The following is a 23,947-nucleotide window of genomic DNA, read 5'->3' as shown; positions in this document are numbered from 1 at the left end:
TTGGGAAACATATATCAGAAGAACTTCAGCCCAAAGGCCAAGAACACCTAATATAGCCTGCCAGGGTGCACCATCAGGATTTTAGGAAAAATGGTAGCTTCCTCGCTTCGTTTCTCATTTGCTGTTATGTAGTACTTGCATGCATGTGTCTTTATCTTGTTCCCATGAAGATGGCAACGTTGCCAAAATATCAGAAAGTATATATTAAAGTTGATTTAATTTATATTTCTAGTGTATGCTGTCAATTCCTTAAGTATTTAGTTATCATAGAAGAATGAAGTAAATAATATTAACAATATAAGGCAGAATAGTGAAAGTGGTGCAGAGAATGTAGTGTGAATGTAGTGTGGAAAATATGAAAGAAGTGGTTGAAAGTAATGTGAATGATGAGATGACAATGAGGAGAGAAACAGTGAAATCTTTCTCAGGATAAAATGTGTACTCATTCAGCTGGAGAAATTATTAGCATTTGGTACAGCAAGAAGAAAAATGAAAGAACAAATTGAATGGAAAAAGTATAAAAGTGCAAGAAACTGAAAGTAACAAGTTAAGATATTCTATGGAGATTTGATAAGAGGTACACTTAATAAGAAAGTGATGAAAGCATATTTTCCAGTACAAAGATCAAGGATGTTAATGAAGCCATTAGTCTGCAGAAGAGAAAAGTGAAGGAGTTGTTATGACAGACACAGATGACCAGAACTGTAAGAAATATGTAATGTGAGAGAATGTGAGTGGTTGAAAGAAGCAAAAATAAAGAGTGAGAAAGTAAAGACTAAGTGATAGGACAAAATTGAGAAGAAGGGTCAAGACTGCTAAATGACTTAAGATTGTGCAAGGCAAATGGTGCGTAGTTTAATAAAGATGCATACTGTGAATTTGATGAATGAAAGGACTTGCTTGTGCATGATGGACTGCAATTGAATAGTTTTGGTGTTAGATGTGTTTGAAGAAAAGGAGAAAGTATTGTTCAGAAGAGGTTGGAAGTGTGAATTCAGAAAAACTAGAGGGATTTTTTTTTGGGGGGGGGGATGTAATTGAGCATGTGTATCTAGTTACCTCCAGGAAAAATAAAGAAATGATTGGGAATAGCTGGATGCAGTTTCCTAAGTTTTGAATATGAATGGGTTGGCAATGACATTATGAAACTGTAACTGTGGACACAAGGGGATGTTGAAATGCATGTACACAAATGCCAGAACTATCAGAAATAAATGAGAGGAGTTTTTGGAATTGTTCAGCTTGACTTAGCCAAAAATTAGCAGCATCAACAAGACTTTGTCGACAGAAAATGATATAGTTATAGGAATAGAATGTAAGGGATATTTTATTTTCAGAAAAGATAGAATAGGACAGCAAGTGAAGTATTACTAATGATATCTGAAAAATTTCAACCAACAAAAAAAAAAAAAAAAATATATATATATATATATATAGACAGAAAAGTTCTATACCTTAACAGAGAAATAACTCAGGAAGTCAACAAATTCAAGAACCTGGGATCTGTTATTAATGTGAAGAATTGCTTTTTAGAAGACATCAGAAGATTAGGAATGGCTAAAACAAGTCCAAAACTTGTCTAAAATGATGAATGTATGAGGGTATGCTAAAAAGTTGTGATAATCAACATGAAGGAATTGAGGTAGAACCATGTAACTTACACATCATTCTACATATTTCGCACAAAGTGTTATACACTTGTTACAATCTGCTAAATCATTTGCAATCCTCTAAAAAAAATTTTGTCTTTCCCTCGTTGCACAAACCAGTCCTCAGCTGCAGATATGACTTCATCATCTGTGGTAAATTTTGCTCCTTTTAAGTGTTTCTTTAAATTTAGGAATAGGAAATAGTCAGATGGGCTTAGGTCTGGCAAATAGGGTGGGTAAGGCAGACATTGAAAGACCAAGTTGTGTACTGTCTGCTGGGTTTTACGAGCAGTGTGAGCAGGTGTGTTGTCCTGGAAAAGCAACATACCTCTGCTCAGTTTTCTGCAGCGCTTTTCCTTCAATTCCTTCAGAGCTGTTGAATAAACTGCTGCTGTAAGAGTTTTACCTTTTTTGAGATATGTGGTAAGGATTACACCATCCATATCCCAAAAGACAATGGTAAGAACCTTGCCTGCTGACTTTTGGATTCAGAACTTCTTTGGCCATGGAGAACCTTTGTGTCTCCACTCCACTGACTACTGTTTGGTCTCTGGATCATAGTGATGAAGCCATATTTCATCAACAGTCACAATATGAACCAAACAATTTGCACTTGATTTCTTAAAATGACCCAAAATCCCTTGAGATGATAGCACACGTTCTCTCTCTCTCTTTTGGTCAGCATTAAAACATTTGGGGACCCAGTTAGCTGAGAGCTTCTGCATGTCCAGATGTTGGTGGATATAATAAGTCTAACTCATTCCCCGGATATTCCCTGAGTCTTTGCAGTGTTTTTGGTTGGTATTCATCTATCATCAAGGATCATAGCATGCACTGCATCGACGTTTTCAGGTGTGATCGCTGTGGAAGGTCTTACTGACCTGGGGGCATCTGTTGTCTCATGATGCCCAGTTTTAAACTTGGCCACCCATCTGGCAACTGTTGGATATGCTATGGCACAGAACCCTAAAGTCTCACACAAAGTTTGGTGAATCTCAATTGCAGAGATTTCTTGGAGCACAAAAAACTTGATAATAGCCCATCTTCGAATTTCTTCAAAACCTCTGACAAGTCTTCTATATATCCTAAAAGAAAAGAACGAATTATTATAATCTGATGAAATATGGAAGTTAAAGGGTTTAAGATATATTCTTTCTTGTGGTTCCAAAATATTTCTTCTGAAATACTTCAGACACAAAAGAATGGAAGGAAGACCTCTCAAAACAGTAATAGAAGATAAAGTTCATGGAAAAAGAGGAAACAGAGACCCTGAATGAGAGGGATGGATGGTGCATCCGAAGTGACTGGTCTTCAGAGAGTTGAAGCCTCCAGAAAAAAAAAAGCATACAACAAGACCATGTGGTGAGGACTGGTGTGGCACCACCAAGCAACAGTGACAATACAGCATCTGATGATGTCCAATGAATGAAAGGAGGATTTGAAATAATAGGGATGATGGATGAAAGGAGGATTTGAGATAATAGGGAGACGGTTCATCTGAGGATATCTATTGTAAGATAGAGCTAATAGAACAAAATATATTGTACTAGTGACCTGGGGATGCAAAGGAAGATATAGATGCCATGCATTAGCAGATTAAAACAATGCTTGCAGGAAGAGCAACCATGGGAATATAGATTGGAAAGAGCCCATGGTAAGATGGATATGGAATTTATACGGTTAGTAAGTGATAAATATCTGAATGTGATGGAGAAGACCAGAGGGTTTGAGAGTGTTGGATCTGGCATATCATCATATCTATTCATAACTACAGTTGCCACTCAACCTCTAATTGGGGAAAGTGACCATCTGGTCTTGTTGTGATGGTTGCTCAATATTTGGAATTCTCAGTCAAGAAAGGGTTTATACGAAAGTACAAAGCTAGTCATTATGAGAAACATTAGGTGGCTTGACACAGTTGCATGGAAAGAGAAACTACAAGGAAAGAATGTCAGTGGCACATGGGAAGTGGTCAAGGATAGTTTGAGAGAAGCAATATTGAACTACATACACAAGGTGGGTCAGGAGAATAAACCAAGTAGGGATTAAATGGATGAGTACTAATAAAAACCAAAAGCTGCAAAAAAAAGAAAACACTAGGAGGGAATAAACAAAAAAAGTGATCAACATGCTCAATGTGAATACAAAGCACAGTAAAAAAAGTGACTAGTATGGTCAGGAAGACAATCCAATTATGAGAGAAAATTAGCAAAGCAAGCCAAAGTAAATTCAAGAGTTTTTTTTTTGCTATATGGCAAAGTAAGAGAAAGAATGAGTATCGAAGAATGACTTTACATATTGCCAAGAGTAGGAAAGTTACAGAAACAGAAGAAATAATTGCACTACTAAGCAATGAACTAAGCAAAGTATCGAAGAATGACTTTACATATTGCCAAGAGTAGGAAAGTTACAGAAACAGAAGAAATAATTGCACTACTAAGCAATGACATTGCACAGGTATATCACCAGGTGGAGATTTTGCAGTTATTAATAAGGGTCAAAGCTGTATAACTGAGAGGAGACCTCCGCATAGCCTTTAAAGGAATGCAGAGAACCGACCAGGGCTTCTGACCTAACGTCCAATCCTCACCTTCTCGTGGTGCACCCTGTTGGGTATCTACTTGGATACTGAACGAACAAGGATGGGTTAGCAATTTGGGATTTAGCCAACCAAATTGTATTCTTATTGGTTAAACCAAAATAAAAAAATCATGGTACGACATGACAAAATTTCATGCCGGCTGGGGCATCGCCCGGTTAAACAAGGCCCACGTTGTTTTCGCCAGGGAACCAGGGAGAACAGCGAAAAGTCAGCTACTGGAACAAATCTGAAAACAAACCCCAACTCAACATCACCAGAGTTAAAAATCGGTACTATCAACGTAAGAAGCCTGAATGGCAAAGAAATGGAGCTAGCTGAGGAATTAGATAAGTACCAGATCGACATAATAGGGGTGACTGAAATAAAAAAGACCAAAACTGGTGAGATCTTTCTGAGCAATAAATACAAAATGTTATATTCAGGCAATGACAATCAAGGAAAAGAAGGAGTAGCCATAGTATTCAAAACAAAATACGAGGCTAATCTTCTTGAATGGCAGTCAGTCTCAAGTAGAGTAATGTGGACAAATATGAGAATGGGGAACTGGACAATGAGACTTATTTGTGCCATGGTCCCACAGAAGGTTCTACTAAGATAGAAGTGGAGGATTTTTTTGAGGCTTTAGAAAAAGCAACTGACACAATGAAAAAGGAAAAGTTGGTCCTCGCTGGGGATCTAAATAGCAGAGTAGGAAATGATTGTGAGACATACAAAAATATTTTGGGAAAATTTGGAGAAAAGAGCAAAGCTAATAATAATGGCAAATATCTGTTCGATTTCTGCTCAGGACATGGACTGGTTATTACTAACACCATTTTCAACATAAAAATGTGCATAAATTCACATGGAGAGAAGAGGCAAGGAATAACAAAAGTCTCATTGACTATGTTATTGTTGATAGTGATGTTTTCAACTTAGTGCAGCACACTACTCTGTACAGAGGATTTGAAATTGGAAGTGATCACTATTTAGTCTTGAGCAGGATAAAATTGAATTTCATATTGAAAAGAATAACATGTAAGAAAGTTTTAAAGCAAATAAAAGTTGAGCAGCTCTCAGATGTGAACTGTAGACTAAAATACACAAAGATTATTGAAGAAAAAATAAAAGAGGTTGAGAATAGGAATCAAACCTTGGAGATTCAGTGGAAAACTCTGAAGAAAACCTTGACTAATTCAGCCAGAGAGGCATGTGGTGAGGTTGTCTGCAAGGATAAAAAAAGATAACTCCCTGGTAGACACAGGAAGTTAAAGAGGCAGTGAAGGAAAAGAAGAAAGCATATCAAAGGTTCCTGTGAAATAAGTCAGTTTGTGCTCTTAGAGAATGCAGGCACAAATGCAAGAATGCTAAACACTGTGTAAAACTAACTAAACAAAAGTCATGAGAGGACTTTAGCAAGAATATAGAAAATAAATATCAAGAAGGAGGCAAAATATTCTGGAGATTGTTGAAGAAGCTTAGGAATGGAGGAAAGAGTGTTGTAAAAGGAGTTAGAGTTGATAAAGGTGACATTTAAATGGGAGAAAAAGATATCCTTGAAATATATGGAGTAATTACTTTGAAAAACTGCTAAATGAAACAAGCAGTGATGACGGCACAGTGGTAAAAAACACTGACCAGGCATGCAGTCAGGAATACATATCCATACTTGAAGTAGAAAAAGCCATCAAAGCTTGAAATGCAGAAAGGCAGCAGGAGTAGATGATATTCGGCCAGAAATGCTGAAGTATGGTGGTATAAGAGTCTTACAGTGGCTGCACTGCATAGTTCAGAAAGCCTGGACAGAGGGACGAATTCCTGATGATTGGAGTAGAGCTCTCATAGTACACATATATAAAAAGGGAAATAAAACTGAGTGTGAGAATTACAGAGGTATTTCCCTACTAAGTGTTCCTGGCAATATCTATGCAAGTATACTTGAGAAACGGTTGAGAAGATTTGTGGAAGAAAAGCTTAGTGAAGAACTAGCTGGATTCAGGCCAAATAGAGGCTGTCAGGATTAGCTCTTTACTTTATGACAAATAGTCGAGAAAGCATGGGAATATAACAGAGATCTGAATTTAAGTTTTTTCAATTTGGAAAAGGCATATGACTAGGTGCCAAGAGAGAAGCTATTCAATACGCTATAGTTATATGGTGTCAATGGGGCATTATATCAAGCAATACTTAGTCTTTATTTGAGTTGTAAGTCAGCAGTTAGAATTGAAGAAAGTACAGGAAGATGGTTTAATGTTAAATCTGGTGTGAGACATGGATGTACATTATCCCTCTTTGTTATTCATTATCTATATGGATCACATCATGAAGGAAAGTGGTATTAAACATGATATCAAAATTGGAGATTTTAATGTCAGCTATTTGCTTTATGTGGATGATGTTATACTTCTAAATAAATCCGCTACAAGTCTACAAGATTCTCTGACTAAATTGAATAGCTGTTGTAATAGATATGGTATCAAGGTCAACAATAAAAAAGGCAAAGATAATGAAAATAGGCAGAATCATTGAAAATGTCAACTGTGTTGTGAATGGAGAACCTGTGGAACAAGTAAAACATTTCAGCTACTTAGGCACGATTTTTACTGAAGATAGTAAATTAAATATAGAAATAGACAACAGAATCAGTAAAGCTGGTCAATTGAGAAGTCAATTGACCAGCTTCTCAATGGTGAGAAGTCAATTGAATAAATTCATATGAAATAAGAGAGAAATTAGTCAGAACACTAAATTAGCTATATACAAGACAGTGTTCAAACCAGTTTTAATTTATGAATCTGAGAGCTGGGTCAGAAGTAAAACACTTGACCAAAGACTAGAGACTGCAGATATGAGAGTCCTGAGAAAGATTATGAGTGTGAACAGATGGCATCAATGGCAATATCATATTAAAATCGAGGATATTAGGAAAGAACTTGACATTGTCAACATCCAGGAATGCGTCAGCGGAGCTAATCTCAGGTGGTATGGTCACTTAAACAGAATGGGCGAAGAATGATTAGCAAAACAAGCGTTCTCTGCCAAATTGGCAGGAAAACAACCGAGAGGAAGACCAAGATATAGGTGGATTGATACAGTACAAAGTGCCTTAGACGATATAAATATAAGATCTGATAATGTTGGAGTCTTGACAATTAACAGACTGATTTGGAGGAAAATTATAGATAGGAAGTTAGTAATGATGTAAATTTTTCATGTAATACTATCATATTCTGTACACCCATTATGGGTACATGGCAGGAATTTGATGATGATGATGTTAGAATTGAGATAGATGAACTGGAGATGCTAGCATACTGAAAAATATCAACATGAATACATCAGTGGGACTGGACACATTATAAATATGTGTGCTACAAGAATATGCAACAGAATGGGCATTGCCTGTGATAAATTCATTTAATTAAGTCACAGCTCTTCTACATGTCTTTGTAAAATCCATTTTGAAACTGACAAAGTTGCAACTAATGAGAGTCACAAATGAGTTTCATAATATTTTGCTGTGATCATAATTTTTTAATCACAGTAAACAGAAAATACATATGTAGCCATAGATTTTCTGCCTAACTTTTTTTTTGTTTCACTAATTGTTCTGAGTAATTTTGTCTGTGGTTTTATGATTTTAAGATTATATCCCTGAATGATGTTTCAGTGACTGAGATGAAATACAGTATCCATTAAACTTGTTGTGTCTCTGTTGTATTCATTCTATTAAACCTAATAATGAGAATATCAAGAACTTAATGGAGTCAAGCAGTTATTAATGCCTTACAACACTAATAATGCTAAAATTAACAATATTGGAAACCTCAGAAATAACTGTCTTGGAAGAAACTGTTGATAGAGACTACTGATAATCTACACTGAATTATGTATTACTATCAATGTATCCTATACATCCTTGAGGATACACATGAGAAAACTTGCTGATGATGCAATGTATTTCAGTATACTATACAATCAAGATATTGTGATCACATGAAATTATTTCAAGAAATAACTAAAAATCTTACCATGACAGTTTGCAAAAAGTGAGTTTTTGTCTTATAAGAATGTCGTAATGCTTCTTGAATATCAATGCCAACATCATTTTTGTTAAGAAATGTAACTAGTTTGTTTGACGATGACTTTGACTGGAGACAATATTTATCTTCTATATTGCAGAAGTACTGAAGTAAATGATGTGAACGTCTTCCTAAAAGAGCACTATACACTTCACTCAAAACAAACTTATTATCAACACAAAGTTCCACTAAGTCATGCAAAATATTGTTCAATATTGTTGAAGTTTCAGTAGAAAAGTTTTGAATTTGTTCAACACATTCTTCAGGCAAAAGGCTCAAAAGAATTAAAATAATTCTATGGAACTGTAAAGCATTTTCACTACTAGAAGAGGAAGACTTGATGTGTTTTATACAATATAAGAGGCACTGCAAATATATCAGATGTATCTGTTTGGTTAAAGTCTGGAATACTGGTGAAGAGGAAAGAGAAAGATATTTCAGTAAGAAACAGTGTGTCAAGTTTGGAGAGTGAATTAAGGCCTCCCTGAGAAAAATAGTAGCATGAGTAGACAGCGTAACAGGAGTATCACCTTTTACAGCTCCAGGATCCAGTAAAAAGTAGTAGTACTGGTACAATTCCTAGAAGAAAAAAATAAACTAAAATAAGCAAACGAAAATAAGTAAATATAATCTGCAATTTTGATATATCTGAATCAAACTACCAAAGAATAGTAATAACACAGGCCTGCAAAATTCGAGTCATGAAAAGTTGTCTGAAAACTATTAACTGTTTCTGATTTATTTTTGACTGTTGATTTCAAATATATCTTCCATTTTTCTCTATCACATAAGGATTTTTTACAAAATGGATCTCAATATTACAGTAAAATAACAGTATTTAAAATTTTCCATAAACATTTTTGGAATGAAAGTATTGGAAAAAAAAATTTTAATTAAAGTAATTAAAGATTAATCTTTAGCACATACTTTATATTTTGTTGTGGTGTCTTTTTCTTTTTCCTTCAAGGCTTCTTTTTGATTTTCTGCGAAATTCTTTTCCCAGGTCATTTCTGTACAACAGCCAGCAATAGTCTGCCATCATGTTGACATTCCACCTGCTCTGATACTTTTTTTCCATCTCCTTGATGTCTTGCATGTAATCGCTCTCCTTGCTCTTCGCTGACAGTTCCCAGATTATCAGGAAAGTAGTCTAAATGAGAGTTGAGAAAGTGCACTTTTAAGCTCATGGAGCATCCCAAATCTTTGAATTTCTGTAGCAAGTCTTCCACAATCATTTTATAGTTGGGATCCTTGTGATTTCCTAAAAATTTGGTCACCACCTCTTTCAAAGCTTTACACGCTTCTTTTTCAACAATTGCCATTTTTTCTTCAAACAGTTTATCCTTCATAAATTTCCTGATGTCCCGACTGATAAAAATACCTTCTTTCAATTTTGCTGTAGATAATCCCAGAAATTTTGCACAGATGTATTTAAAACACTTTCCTTCTTTCGACAAAGCTTTGACAAATTGCTTCATCAATCCCAGCTTTATGTTAAACAGGGGTAAAAGGATTTTCCTGAGCAACCAAAGTTTCATGTAACACATTTTTACTTCCAGGTTCTAATGCGACTCTTTCTGGCAATTCCTTCTTTATCCAATATTGCTCTCGATCTTGGCTGTCCCACTCGCACAAAAAGCAGGTATTTGGTGTATCCTCTTTGTTAGGTGAATTTTTGAAAACTCTTGAAGCCATTACAAACACCACTTAAAATACGGTTAAACGAATTTTAACGAATGACATCAACACTATTGCATGACACTACATAAAGACATTAAAAAAAAACCACCAACACATTAAATTAAATCTTTACACTAACTTAGAAAATATGCCACCTTTCAGAAATATGATAGCCTTAGTAGTCAATGACTAAAGTTCAACTAAAGAATCACACAAGAAAATGTGTCTATGACAACAGGAAAGTCATCTATTATCTCAGCAAATCAGATTCAAAGTAGCCACCTGCACTTTTATCTGCATTCTCCCTCCCTCTCCTATCTTAAGAATGAGAAGTTTTGTGGAAATTTCTTTATTTACCATAAAAAGGCACTTATACAACTAATTAGCTGAAAATAAAGGAGAATGAAAATAAATATACCAATGTGCTGAATTTAAATCCAAATACTACTAATAAAAACGATAACATTAGAAATTGGGTAAAATTGGTGGGCAATGGAATTTTTTTACTATTTTTTCTGAACTCAGCATCTAAAAATCTATAAGAATCAATTATTACTTCTCAGACAACTTTTCCATCACAGGCATGTGTAATTATATATTTTTCATGATGGACGCCTGCTCTCAGTCTTGGTTTTTCCATGACTGCAAGTTGCAAAAGATTCTAACTTTATTCTGAGCCAATCTCATCCATTTCTCTCCTACTGATTTTAATATAGTATCCTCCTACCTCCTAAGTAGTCTATCAGGTTTTCTTTTATGTGTCTGGGATACCAGTCTGTTATTCTTTAAGTCCATCTATTGGCATCTATCTTTCATGCATACTATACATCCCGGGAAACCTCTTTCTGTTGTTATACATAGCTTTTACTGCATCTTTAAATCCATATTTATTCCTTATTTCAGTGTGTAAAAAATGTATATGCAGAAAAGTCCCTGAAAAACCATTGTTCTACCATGTTAAATGCTTTCTGAAATTGATAAATAGGCATACAAAGTGCAAGATGATATTCTCTGCATTTTTCAGTTAGTTGATTTATTGTATGTATATGACATATTATGGAGAATCTTTTCTTAAATCCTGTTACTCTTTGCTGCTATTTCCATATAGTTTTTTTATTTTTAATTCTATTTGATATGGTTCCTGTGAATATTTTACAGAGGTGGGATAGGGAACATATTGGTCTATAGTTGTCAATATTCTCTTTTCTCCTTTTTATGGATGAGGATGGATGATTTCCATTTCTCGGGTATTCTATCTTCATTTAGAAAGAGAATCTTGGTACCTAAATGAGGCTGTACCTAAATGTTGCTAGATATTTATTTCCTCCTGCCTATCTTCAATTCTTATTTCATCTCAACCTGGTGTTCTATCTACCTTCATTTGATTGTCTGCATATTCCATCTCTTCTGGCAGTATTTGTGATGCTTTTTTTTTTCATATTCAGTTAACTAGTGGAGTGACATTTTGCATGGATGAGTAGAGTTTACTGTAGTAATTCTGGATGATTTTTGCCATTTCTCTTCTGTTTGTTTGTGTATGTACACACACACACACACACACACATTCATGTAGGAGTATTATACACACACACACACACACACACACACATTTACACATGCACATATATATATTTATATATCTACTTGAGTCAACCCATGTGTTTCACTTAGTATTGTATTGTATTTGAGTGTGTTGTTACAAAAGTTATTTGTAATCTCTGAAGATGTCTCAGTGACTGTGACATGAAATATTGGAAGCATCAAAATTATTTTTAATCCTTTCCCAATGCTGATAATATTCCATTAAACCTCCAACATGATGTCCTCACAGCAATTAATTCATTCATATCTTTCAGAATTTCCAGGTGCATTCCAGTTGCTTCTTTAACTCCATCCACCCATCTAATTCTTGGTCTTCCTCTTCTCCTGCTTCCATCAACTTGAACAAGCATCATCATCTTCTCCAGACTGTCATTTGTTTGCATAATATGTCCAAAGTAGGACAATTTTTGCTTGTTGATCATAGCTTTGAGGGAGCAATCTGGCTTTATTCTGTCTATCACTGATTTATTGGTTTGCTTTGCAGTCCATGGTATTCTTAGTAAGCATCTCCAAACCCATAATTCAAATGCATCTATCTTCTTTCTTTCACTCTTTCTCAGGGTCCAACTTTCACATCCATACAGTACCACAGAGAATACCATTGCTTTCACAATTCTGATTTTTTGTTGCGAGGCTAATATCTTTATCTTTAAAAATCTTGCTTAAATTTGTCAATGCTCTCTTTCCGAGTAATAATCCTCTTCTAACTTCTTCAGTACAATACCCATCTTTATCAATTCAGGATCCTAGGAGCACAAAATTGTTAACTGCTTCCGTTTTCTCTCCATCTACTTCAAAATCATTCAGTTCACATGTTACCATAACTTTTGTCCTTTGGAGGTTAAGTTGAAGGCCATGTATAGCACTTTCTTCTTTAACTTTCATAATAAGTTCCTCCAAATCTTCTTTACATTCTGCTAGCAAGATGGTATCATCTGCATACCTCAAATTATTAATATTTCTTCCACCAATTTTAATTTCAACTGAAGACTCCTCCAGCCCTGCCATTCTTAAATGCATTTGCTGTACAAGTTAAACAGGTATGTAGATAAACTACATCCTAGTTGCACCCCCTTTACCTACTGTAAAATGCTCAGTTTCTCCAAGATCTCTTCGGACAGTAGCTTCTTGTTCATAATAAAGATTCCTCAGAAGGATAATGAAATTCTCTGGTACTCCCGCTGTACCGCATTCCACATGATCTACAGAGTCAAAAGCCTTACTATAGTCAAGGAAACAAAGGTAGACATTCTTTTGATATTCCTGTGCTCTTTTTATTATCCATCTCACATTGGCGATTTGATCTCTTGTTCCTCTGCCTTTTCGAAATCCTGCTATTCATCTGGAAATTCTCTCTTCATGGTTAAAGTATTTTTCCTTGTCTCTTCTGGCTTGTTGAAACTCTGCATTCAAATGTCGTATTTCCTGCAAATTTCCTGTGGCCTTCATTTTCCTCCTTTCCTGAGCAGTTTTGATGGCATCTTCTGACAGCCATTTAAACTTCTTACAAACTGTTGGAATGGTCTTCTTTGCTTCTGTTTTAATTATATCTTTAATCTCTTCCAATAGTTCATCTGGTTCTCTTTCACATAAATTGAGTGTGTTGAATCTGTTCTGTATACTAATATTGTACTCAGCCAGTATATTTTCAAGATCATATCTGATTGACATTTGCTTTGTTTTCAGTTTCCATAATTTCACATGTATTGTGGCCACTAATAATTCATGGTCTGTTCCACAGTCTGCACTTGGAAAAGTCTTGACAGATTGAATTGCACTACTGCATCTTCTTTGTCCAAGTATATAGTCAATTTGATTTCTGTATTGTCCATCAGGTGATATCTATCTGTACAATCTCCATTTGTGCTGTTTAAAGCAGGTGTTAGCAACAAACAAAGAATTCTCTGCACAAAACTCAACTAGTCTCTTCTCTGCAGTGTTACGAATACCTAAACTAAAACGACCAGTTATTCCTTGTTCCTCAGTCTCTCCCACTTTTGCATTCCAATCTCCAATAAGTAGCCATAAATCTCACTTTGGTGTTGCATCTATCACTTCTTGTAACTTGCCACAAAATTCTTCTATGTTTATGCATTCACTTCTGTAGTGGATGCATAAACCTGTATGATAGTCATATTCATTGGATGTCCACTGACTCTGAGAGAAATGATTCTGTCACTCACTGGATTATAACCTAATACATACCTAGCCATCTTTTTCCTGAAAGATACTCCATTTTTATGACTTGTCTCATGTCCTGAGTAATACACCATATAGTCCCCTGACTGAAAATGGCCCATTCCTGTCCATCTAAGTTCACTTATTCTCAATCTTCTTGCAATCCATTTCCATCTTTATTATTACCAGCTTACCTTGTTTCATACTTCTAACATTCAAGTTCCAATGTTGTTGGTTCTTGTGAAACAGGGAGCCTTCCTTTTCCAACCAGCAACATCCGTGATCAAGCATCAAGCTTACTTCTGGATTTGACCTGGACACATCATAACTAGTTCTACTTGTGGAAATTCTCTATTCTTCCCTAGTTGCATGTTGGATGCCTTCAGGCCTGGGGGGGGGGCTTAACTCTAACTTCCTCATTTTTAACATGTTCATAGAATGTTCTTGGCAAAGTACAGAGGTGGTTTGCCATTGCCTTCCTCTGGAATATTTTTCAACCTTCCAGTCTATATCCTTCCAGAAGTGCCCCATTTTCACTGTTCCGTGAAAATGGGGGCACCTCTGGAAGGATGTGACTCTTCCCCATGCAGTACGGTCTTGGCAAAGGAGAGGCTAAGTCTCTGTATTAGAGTTGTATTGCACATAGCTTTACCCTATGTGCAATACAACTCTAATTAATAATTCCCAGTAAGAAAATTCTCTCTTACCCCCCCCCTGCAATAATCAAGCTCTGCCCATAAATCAGAGTTGGAATAACTAAAAATTTTTCAAAAACACTGACCAACAATGAAACTACTACCAACAATGAATATAAATTTTATAAAACACTTGCCTGTTTAATTTCCTGAGGAGCACCTTCAAAAAACTCTGACAGCATTATTCGAAATTCTGAATCATTCTTTAGTAGTATGATATCATTGTCCTAATCAAAAAGAAAAGTTTTATTTTTATATATATGCGTGTGTGTATGTGCATATATATGCACATACACACACAGCCTATGATATAATATTATATCATAGGCTGTGCTATAATATCGTGTTTATTTTTAACAAATAATGAAAATTAATAATGAAAATAGAGCTATACAATTTTCAAATTGGAACATTCTTTTTGAAACATCCTATATATACACATTATACAAATATTCTTTATCAGAGCTTGGCACAATGTATTTAAATAATTATGAAAAACAGTACCCAGTACTTCAAATATATCTTAAGTGCTTTGTCCAGCTGAAAGGATATCAAAAACATACTTGAAATGCATTGTTTGAGCACTATTTTTTTTTTTTACACACACAAAAAAAAAAAAAAAAAAAAACTGTTCTTTACTGTTCTTCACTATTACAAAGAATTCTCATAAAAAGTATCTGATATCTTTAAAAAAAAGCAAACGAAGTCTGAGAAAAGAAAACAGGAGAATTGGCAGGTATTTTAATTACATTATTATTAGATACTGTTGTTGCTGCTGTGATGGTACAACTTGAATTTCAGAGAAAAACTTACAATTTCCAATGTCAGCAAGTAGCTGCCTCTAAATTGCATTCAACCTCCTGATTTCTCAAGTGGTTATGTTACTTTTTATATTATTTTGGTCCAACTATGCAAACATTCTCAGGAAGCCTGTAGACAAAGTAATGAAACAAAGATATTTCAAACTGATTGAAATTGGTTGGAAAATGAAGCCTGTAGAGACAGAATAAGACATCTCTAATATCCTTCATTTTTGTTCAAATGGTCTAAAATTCACAACATAAAAAACAACTACATTACAAATTTATTGACAGAAGAATTCTCAGCGAAGTAAAAACAACTATACAACTATTCAAGATTTGGTTCAAAATCAGATGAACAATATAACCAGTAAATTTACATATGATGAGAAAACTATGGCTTGCTAATAACCATAATGACAGTCAACGATGATTACCCTCCAAAATCAAGAATTCAGGGTTTTATCAGGCCATCCTTCTTGAAAATTCACTCAGACACTCTAGGATCATGGAATTTTACCTCCACGGAAGTTTAGAAGACTCTGTATAGAGAATTATATAAGCCATTTACTGGAAATTGCAACTTAACAAAAGCACTGACAAACACTTAATTCTTAGTAATAGTTAAAGCAAATAATGTGTGCCTGACGGAAAAAGATGATCACATGCAACTTAACAAAAGCACTGACAAAGATGCTCTCCCTGATGGTGGGAAAAATAGTATCCACTTTAATGCCTCAAAATATGCATAAAAACACATTTCCAATAACTGAAAATGTTCGATGCCAAAAAATATATACTGCCTTTGTATATATATATTTTTTGTAATTGAACATTACAAATTGAACATTACCATCCAGATTACCCATAAAAAAACGATAGCTCAATGGGTAATCTGGATGTACTACTTGAAATTACCAATTTATTCAAATCTGACAGATGATGCATGCCAATCAGTAAATCTGGAACTATTGATTGAGATCAGCTGCCACCTGGTACTGCATCTAGTATTACACCATAGTCCTATTTGCATGTGTTTTCTCTCTTATAGCAAAGAATAATTAACATAAGCTATGGAAGTATGTTTGCACCTACAGGTAGTTACGTAATGAATAAATAGCTTACGTACTCAGCTAATAAATTTACATAAATGCAATGAATGTAGGCTGTGGAAGTATGTGCATTTGTTCCTGGAGGAGGAAGTATGTATATTTATTCCTGAGCAGAGCTGGTTATTCAGAATAGTATTCTTTCCATAAGGAGGTCCCGTGAATAAATTTTGTGGTTAATATCATTCTTTTGATTTCAGAGCAGAGCTCGTTACTAAACACTTATTACAGAATTCTTGTTTTTCATCTTAAACCCAAGCACAAGCGAACAAAGCTTATATATGATGTACCTTCGCATGCAAACTTTAAGAGGCTGTTGACTTCATATACTGTCTCAGTATCTTCCTGAGACTAACTACAACTAATGAGCCATCAATAAATGTCAAAAACCAGTATGGGTAGTGATCCTTCCCATAAAGCATAGCAATACATACATAGATACAATAGGAAACGTGCTTTGCATTATGGGACACTGAGGTAAATGATGTGAAGCTAATAGTCCCTATATAGATGTAGTATAATCATGAAGATACTTTATGCACAAACTTTGCTTTCAGTCGGATATTAACACTACAAACTACAAAATTACATTTCTCTGTTTTACATCATCAGCATCAAATTCTTGCCATTTACCCTCAAGGGGATGTACAGGATATCATAGTATTACATGAAAAAAATTACATCATTACTAACTTCCTATCAACAATTTTCCTCCAAATCAGTCTGTTACATGTCAAGACTCCAACATTATCAGATGTTATAAATTCTATCATCTAAGGCACTTTGTACTGTATCAATCCACCTATATCTTGGTCTTCCTCTGGGTCGTTTTGCTGCCAATCTGGCAGAGAACACTTGTCCAGTTCTTTCCTAATATCCTCGTTTTTAATATGATATTGCGATTGATGCCATCTGTTCACACCTATAATCTTTCTCAGGACTCTCATATCTGTGGCCTATAGTCTTTGGTCAAGTATTTTACTTCTGACCAGCTCTCAGATCCATAAGTAAAAACAGGTTTCAACAATGTCTTGTATAGCTAATTTAGTGTTCTGACTAATTTCTCTCTTATTCCATATGAATTTATTCAATTGACTTCCTATCATACCAGCTTTGCTGATTCTGTTGTCTATTTCTAAATTTAATTTACCAACTTCAGTAAAAATTGTGCCTAAGGAGCTGAAATGTTTCACTTGTTTCACAGGTTCTCCATTCACAACACAGTTGACATTTTCAATGATTCTGCCTATTTTCATTGTCTTTATCTTTTTATTGCTGACTTTCATACCATATCTATTACAACAGCTATTCAATTTAGTCAGAGAATCTTGCAGACATGTAGTGGATTTATTCAATAGTATAACATCATCTGCATAAAACAAAGAGCTGACATTAGCATCTCCATTTTTGATATCAGGTTTAATACCACTTTCCTTCATAATGTGATCCATATAGATAATGAATAACAGAGGGGGATAAAATACATCCTTGTCTCACACCAGATTTAACATTAAGCCATCTTCCTGTACTTCCTTCAATTCTAACTGCTGAACAACTCAAATAAAGACAGTATTGCTTGATATAATCCACATTGACACCATATAACTGCAGTGTATTGAATAGCTTCTCTCTTGGCACCTTGTCATATGCCTTTTCCAAATCGACAAAACTTAAATACAGATCTTTGTTATATTCCCATGCTTTCTCGACTATTTGTCGTAAAGTGAAGATCTGATCCTGACAGCCTCTATTTGGCCTGAATCCAGCTTGTTCATCACCAAGCTTTTATTCCACAATTGTTCTCAACCGTTTCTCAAGTATACTTGCATAGATCTTGCCAGGAACACTCAGTAGGGAAATACCTCTGCAATTCTCACATTCAGTTTTATTTCCCTTTTTATATATGGGTACTATGAGAGCTCTACTCCAATCATCGGGAATTCGTCCCTCTGTCGAGGCTTTCTGAATTATGCAGTATAGCCACTGTAAGACTCTTATACCACCATACTTCAGCATTTCTGGTCGAATATCATCTACTCCTGATGCCTTTTCACATTTCAAGCCTTTCATGGCTTTTTCTACTTCAAGTATGGATATGTATTCCTGACTGCATGCCTTGGTCAGTGTTTTTTACCACTGTGCTATTATCACTGCTTGTTTCATTAAGCAGTTTTTCAAAGTAATAACTCCATACTTCAAGGATATCTTTTTCTCCTATTTTCATGTCACCTTTATCATCTCTAACATCTTTCACAGCACTCTTTTCTCCATTCCTAAGCTTCTTCAACAACCTCCAGAATATATTGCCACCTTCTTGATATTTATTTTCTATATTCTTGCCAAAGTCCTCCCATGACTTTTGTTTAGCTAGTTTTACACAGTGTTTAGTATTCTTGCATTTGTCTCTGTATTCTCTAAGAGCACAAGCTGACTTATTTGCAGTAACTTTTGATATGCTTTTTTCTTTTCCTTCACTGCCTCTTTAACTTCCTGTGTCCACCAGGGAGTTCTGATTTTTTTATCCTTGCAGACAACCTCACCACATGCCTCTCTGGAAGAATCAATCAATGTTTTCCTCAGAGTTTGCCACTGAATCTCAAAGGTTTGATTCCTGTTCTCAAACTCCTTCAATTTTTCTTCAATAATCTTTGTATATTTTAGACTACAGTTCACATTTGAAAGCTGATCAACTTTTATTCGCTTTAAAACTTTCTTACGTTATTCTTTTCAATATGAAATTCAATTTTATCCTGCTCAAGACTAAATAGTGATCACTTCCAATTTCAAATCCTCTGTACACTCTGGTGTCCTGCACCAGGGAGAAAACATCACTATCAACAATAACATATTCAATGAGAATTTTCTTATTACTTGCCTCTTCTCTCCATGTGAATTTGTGCACATTTTTATGTTGGAACATGGTGTTAGTAATAACCAGTCCATGTCCTGAGCAGAAATCCAACAGATATTTGCCATTATTATTAACTTTGCTCTTTTCTCCAAATTTTCCCACAACATTTTTGTATGTCTGACAATCACTTCCTACTCTGCTATTTAGATCCCCAACGAGGACCAACTTTTCCTTTTTCATTGTGTCAGTTGCTTTTTCTAAAGCCTCAAAAATTCCTCCACTTCTACCTTAGTAGAACCTTCTGTGGGACCATAGGCACAAATAAGTGTCATTGTCCAGTTCACCACTCTCATATTTGCCCACATTACTCTACTTGAGACTGACTGCCATTCAAAAAGATTAGCCTCATATTTTGTGTTGAATACTATGGCTACTCCTTCTTTTCCTTGACTGTCATTGCCTGAATATAACATTTTGTATTTATTGCTCAGAAAGATCTCACCAGTTTTTGTCTTTTTTTTTTTCAGTCACCCCCATCATGTCGATCTGGTACTTATCTAATTCCTCAGCTAGCTCCATTTCTTTGTCATTCAGGCTTCTTATGTTGATAGTACCAATCTTTAACTCTGGTGATGTTGAGTTGGGGTTTGTTTTCAGATTTGTTCCAGTAGCTGACTTTTCGCTATTCGCCCTGGTTCCCTGGCAAAAACAACGGGGGCCTTGTTTAACCGGGTGACGCCCCAGCCGGCATTAAATTTTGTTATATCGTACCATCATTTTTTATTTTGGTTTAACCAATAAGAATACAATTTGGTCGGCTAAATCCCAAATTGCCAGCTCATCCTCGTTCGTTCAGTATCCAAATGGATACCCAACAGGGTGCACCACGAGAAGGTGAGGATTGGACATTATATTGGGCATTTCCAATATAATGGAACATGGACAATTAACTGTAATAAAAGTTTAACTTGGAGACTGAGTTCTAGTTGAAACATCACGTACATGTGTGCATGGGTGTGAATTCGTGTGTGCACCAATATTGAATGGCAGAACTATGCGAGTCTGGCAAACTGTAACTTAGATTGCTATTCACATGGGAGGCATCAAGAACTATTTCTTTCGATTCCAGTATTCGTTTCTTGAGTTCGTCATAACATTTGTGCACGTTGGTTATTAAATTCCAATCTATTTGATGTTAGAGGTTTTCAACATTGGTGTTTTCAGAAAATAATATATATGGCTTGAAAAGCACTGGCCCAAATTGTGTTGTAAGAAATGTCTCTCCGGTGTTCTAAGTGGAGGAGGATTGATTTTTCAGTCTGACCATAATACGGTTTACTGCAATCACAAACAATTTTGTAGACACCAGGAAACTGAAGATTGTGGTGTTTCTCTTTCGGAAGGCTTAAAATAGACCAGAGCTTGGGTAAAGTAGTGAAAAAGGTCTTGATATTTAATTTCTTTTAGATTTTTGTCAGTTTTGGGGAGAGAGAACTAATATAAGGTAAGGAGATTTAGGCTTTGAAATTAGTTGTATCATCATTTGGTGGTTGATGGTGAAAAAGAAGTCTGTTTATATTTTTCTTAGAGTATCCATTTTGTTTGAAAGTGCTTTGGAGGTGTCATTTTTAAGTTTGGTTTGTCTAATAATAAGGATCTGGCTCGATGGGCAAGAATAGAGATGATGCCAAATTTCTGTGGGGGATAGTGGTGAGAGTCCACATATAGGTACCTGTCAGTATGCACAGGTTTTCTAAAGATTGCTAATTCAATTTTTTCAGGTGTCCTGGTTAATTTAATATCTAAAAAAAGAAGAGAACTGTCCACTCCTAACTCTGAGGTGAATTGGATGTATGGCATTTAGGTGATTAAGGAATATTTGCAGGTTGTCTCAAGCCATGTTCCCAGATCAGGAAAACATCATCTATATAATGTAGCCATATCTTTGGTTTCAACGAAGCAGAAGAAATAGCCTTTTCTTTGAAATCAAGAAATATGTTCACCAGCACCAGAGATAATGGACTACCCATGGATAATTCGGTATTTTGTTTGTAAATCATGCTTTCAAATTTAAAATAGCTCAAATTAACACAGTGAGATACTAATGCAAAGATCTTTTTGAATCCTTGTTTTTTTTTTTAACAGAGTGAGAACATCCTGGGTGGGTACATTAGTAAAGAGAGATACAACATCGAAACTGGTCATAATATCAGAGTTGTTAAATTCGATGTCTTTCATCATAGATACAAAGTCTGTCGAATTTTTAATGAAAGAAGATTTACCTGTGAGGATTTCAACGAAGAAGCGAGATACTTCGACAAGTTGTATGTAGGTGAGTCAATAGCTGCGACTATAGGTCTTAAAGGAGTATCCTCCTTGTGTATCTTCAGAAGACCATACAGTTGGGGAATAAGTGGATGAAGTGAACGGAGAGAAAGGCGGATATTTCTTTGTAATTCTGTAATTCTCAGAAGATTATTAGTGCGGTTGTGAAGATCCCTAGTGGGATCTCTATCAAACTGAGAGTAAGTGTCCAAGTCTAATAACTCCAAGATTTTGTGCCAGTAATCTGTTTTATTAAGAATAACTGTAGCATTTCCTTTGTCAGCTGGGAGGATTATGATGTCTTGATTGTTTTTAAGTTGTTTTAGGGCTTGTCATTCACAAGGGAGAATGTTGTCAGCAGGAGGTTTGGCACTATTAATTGCAAAAATGGATTGCATGCAAAGTAAATTCACATCTTGGGGTGGAAGTAGAGAGCAGCCTTTGATTTTTGTGAGGAAGAATTCTTTTGGAATAGATCTAGGAGAAAGAACAAAATTCAGGCCTCTAGAAAGGACATTTTCTTCTGTGGCTGTGAGGTTATGGGAAGATTTATTAATCACTAGTTTGTTATGACTCAGAGAACGATTGGTAAAAGAGGATTGTTCCTAAAGACGTTCAAGAGAATCAAATTTTTTAATAAGTTTTGCTTTCTTAATGTTTTGTGCTCTATTTGTCAAAAGATTGCTAATCTGTTTAGTGTTGTTCCAGGTGACATTGTAAAGGAGACTTCTAATCGACTTTCTAGCGAATATTTTTTGGAAAACAAGGATGCCAAACTACATTTAGTATCGCAGATCCTTTCAAAAAGGAGTTCTGATTTAGCTTTGCAGTAAATTCTGTGTGCTGCCCATTCTGTTTTAATGTTCTCTTTGAATTGAATAAACCTAGGAATAATGGAGTGGGACTTGCAACATTTTAAAAAAATCAGACAGTTGATGAAAAGTCCAATACTCTTGAGGGTATTTACATACACTTGGATAAGATGTTGGGTATCCTCTTCATCAGGAATATAAGTATTATTATTATTCGAATGCTGATTTACTCAGTTTGTTATCGTATTTGTTAAATTTTAATGACTAGACGCTGAGGATTTAAAATCAGAACTTTAATAGAACACGATTAGTTTCGTCAGAAAGCCGACTACGTCAGGCGTCACAGCATAAAAATATGTAAAAAAGACCATAAAAGCATTGCATCCTTCTCTGCTTAGAAGAACACTGGTAAGACATTTCTTGCAACAGAATTCGGGCCAGTGCCTTGTCAAGCCATACATTGTTTTCTGCAAACACCAACGTTGAAGGCCTCCAACATCAAATAGATTGGAATTTAACAACCAACGTGCACAATTGTTACAACAAACTCGAGAGACGAATACTGGAATCGAAAGAAATAGTTCTTGATGCCTCTCACATGAATAGCAATCTAAGTTACAGTATGCCAGACTCGCATAGTTCTGCCATTCAACATTGGCACACATGCAAATTCACACGCATGCATGTACGTGATGTTTCTACTATAACTCAGTCTCCAAGTTAAACTTTTATTACGGTTAATTGTCATGTTCCATTATATTGGAAATGCAATGCTTTTATGGTCTTTCCGTTTTACATATTTTTATGCTGTGATGCCTGACGAAGTTGGATTTCCGGTGAAACTAGTTGTGTTCTATTAAAGTTCTGATTTTAAATCCTCACTATCTAGTCATCAAAATTTAACAAATATGATAACAAACCGAGTAAATTCAAATAATAATAATAATAATAATATATCAGAACAACTTGAAAAAATACATTTTTTATGTATCAATTATGTGTGGCAATTTTTACCTGTAATTTTCAGTTTGTTTAGATACGTCAATGTTTATTACTATTCTTTTCCTTTAAAAATACCTGAGGAAGGCTGTTATAAGCCGAAACTAGTCGTATTATTCTTATTAAAATCTTTATAAGTTATCTCGGTTTTTAGTCATTAAATCTACGTTTTTAAAATGTATCACAACAACCGAGTAAAAGCCGATTATCACATATATATTTATGTTAATAGGAAGATTTACTCGGTTTGGGAACATGTTAAAACTATTGAATGACTAAATACCGAGATTAACATAAAAGGTTTTAATTGCACAACTAGTTTCGTCTTACATAGCTTCTTCAGGTGCTAAAAAACATAATTCCAGTAAGAAACTGTAGAGGGATTGGATCTGAATAGTATTAAAAACACAGCAAAAAATACTATAGAGGCTAGCCTAGATGAGTTTATAAAGAAGAACAATCTCCAACTGTATTATTAGGCACATGCATGCAGCCACGATCTCATGCACACCAATACTGAATGGCAGAGCTGTGGCAGTCTGATAAGTTGTAGCTTAAATTACTATTGATATGAACAGGGTTTA

At 35.2% G+C, this 23,947-nt stretch overlaps 1 protein-coding gene across 1 annotated transcript in view; it reads right to left on the bottom strand.

Annotated features, from left to right (window-relative positions):
- Nucleotides 1-23,947, bottom strand: part of LOC150102211 (zinc finger FYVE domain-containing protein 26-like) — a 193,668-nt gene that overhangs the window by 156,404 nt on the left and 13,317 nt on the right. Inside the window, exon 3 of the mRNA XM_090399523.1 lies at nucleotides 8,262-8,891. Coding sequence (XP_090255649.1) covers nucleotides 8,262-8,891 — 630 coding nt within the window. The remainder of the gene's footprint in view (nucleotides 1-8,261; nucleotides 8,892-23,947) is intronic.

Source organism: Typopeltis vanoorti, chromosome 10, assembly GCF_054136105.1.
Source record: "Typopeltis vanoorti isolate ZY-2024b chromosome 10, IOZ_Tvanoo_1.0, whole genome shotgun sequence".
In the NCBI taxonomy this organism is placed as follows: domain Eukaryota; kingdom Metazoa; phylum Arthropoda; class Arachnida; order Uropygi; family Thelyphonidae; genus Typopeltis; species Typopeltis vanoorti.
This window is presented reverse-complemented; position numbering and strand designations above follow the sequence as displayed.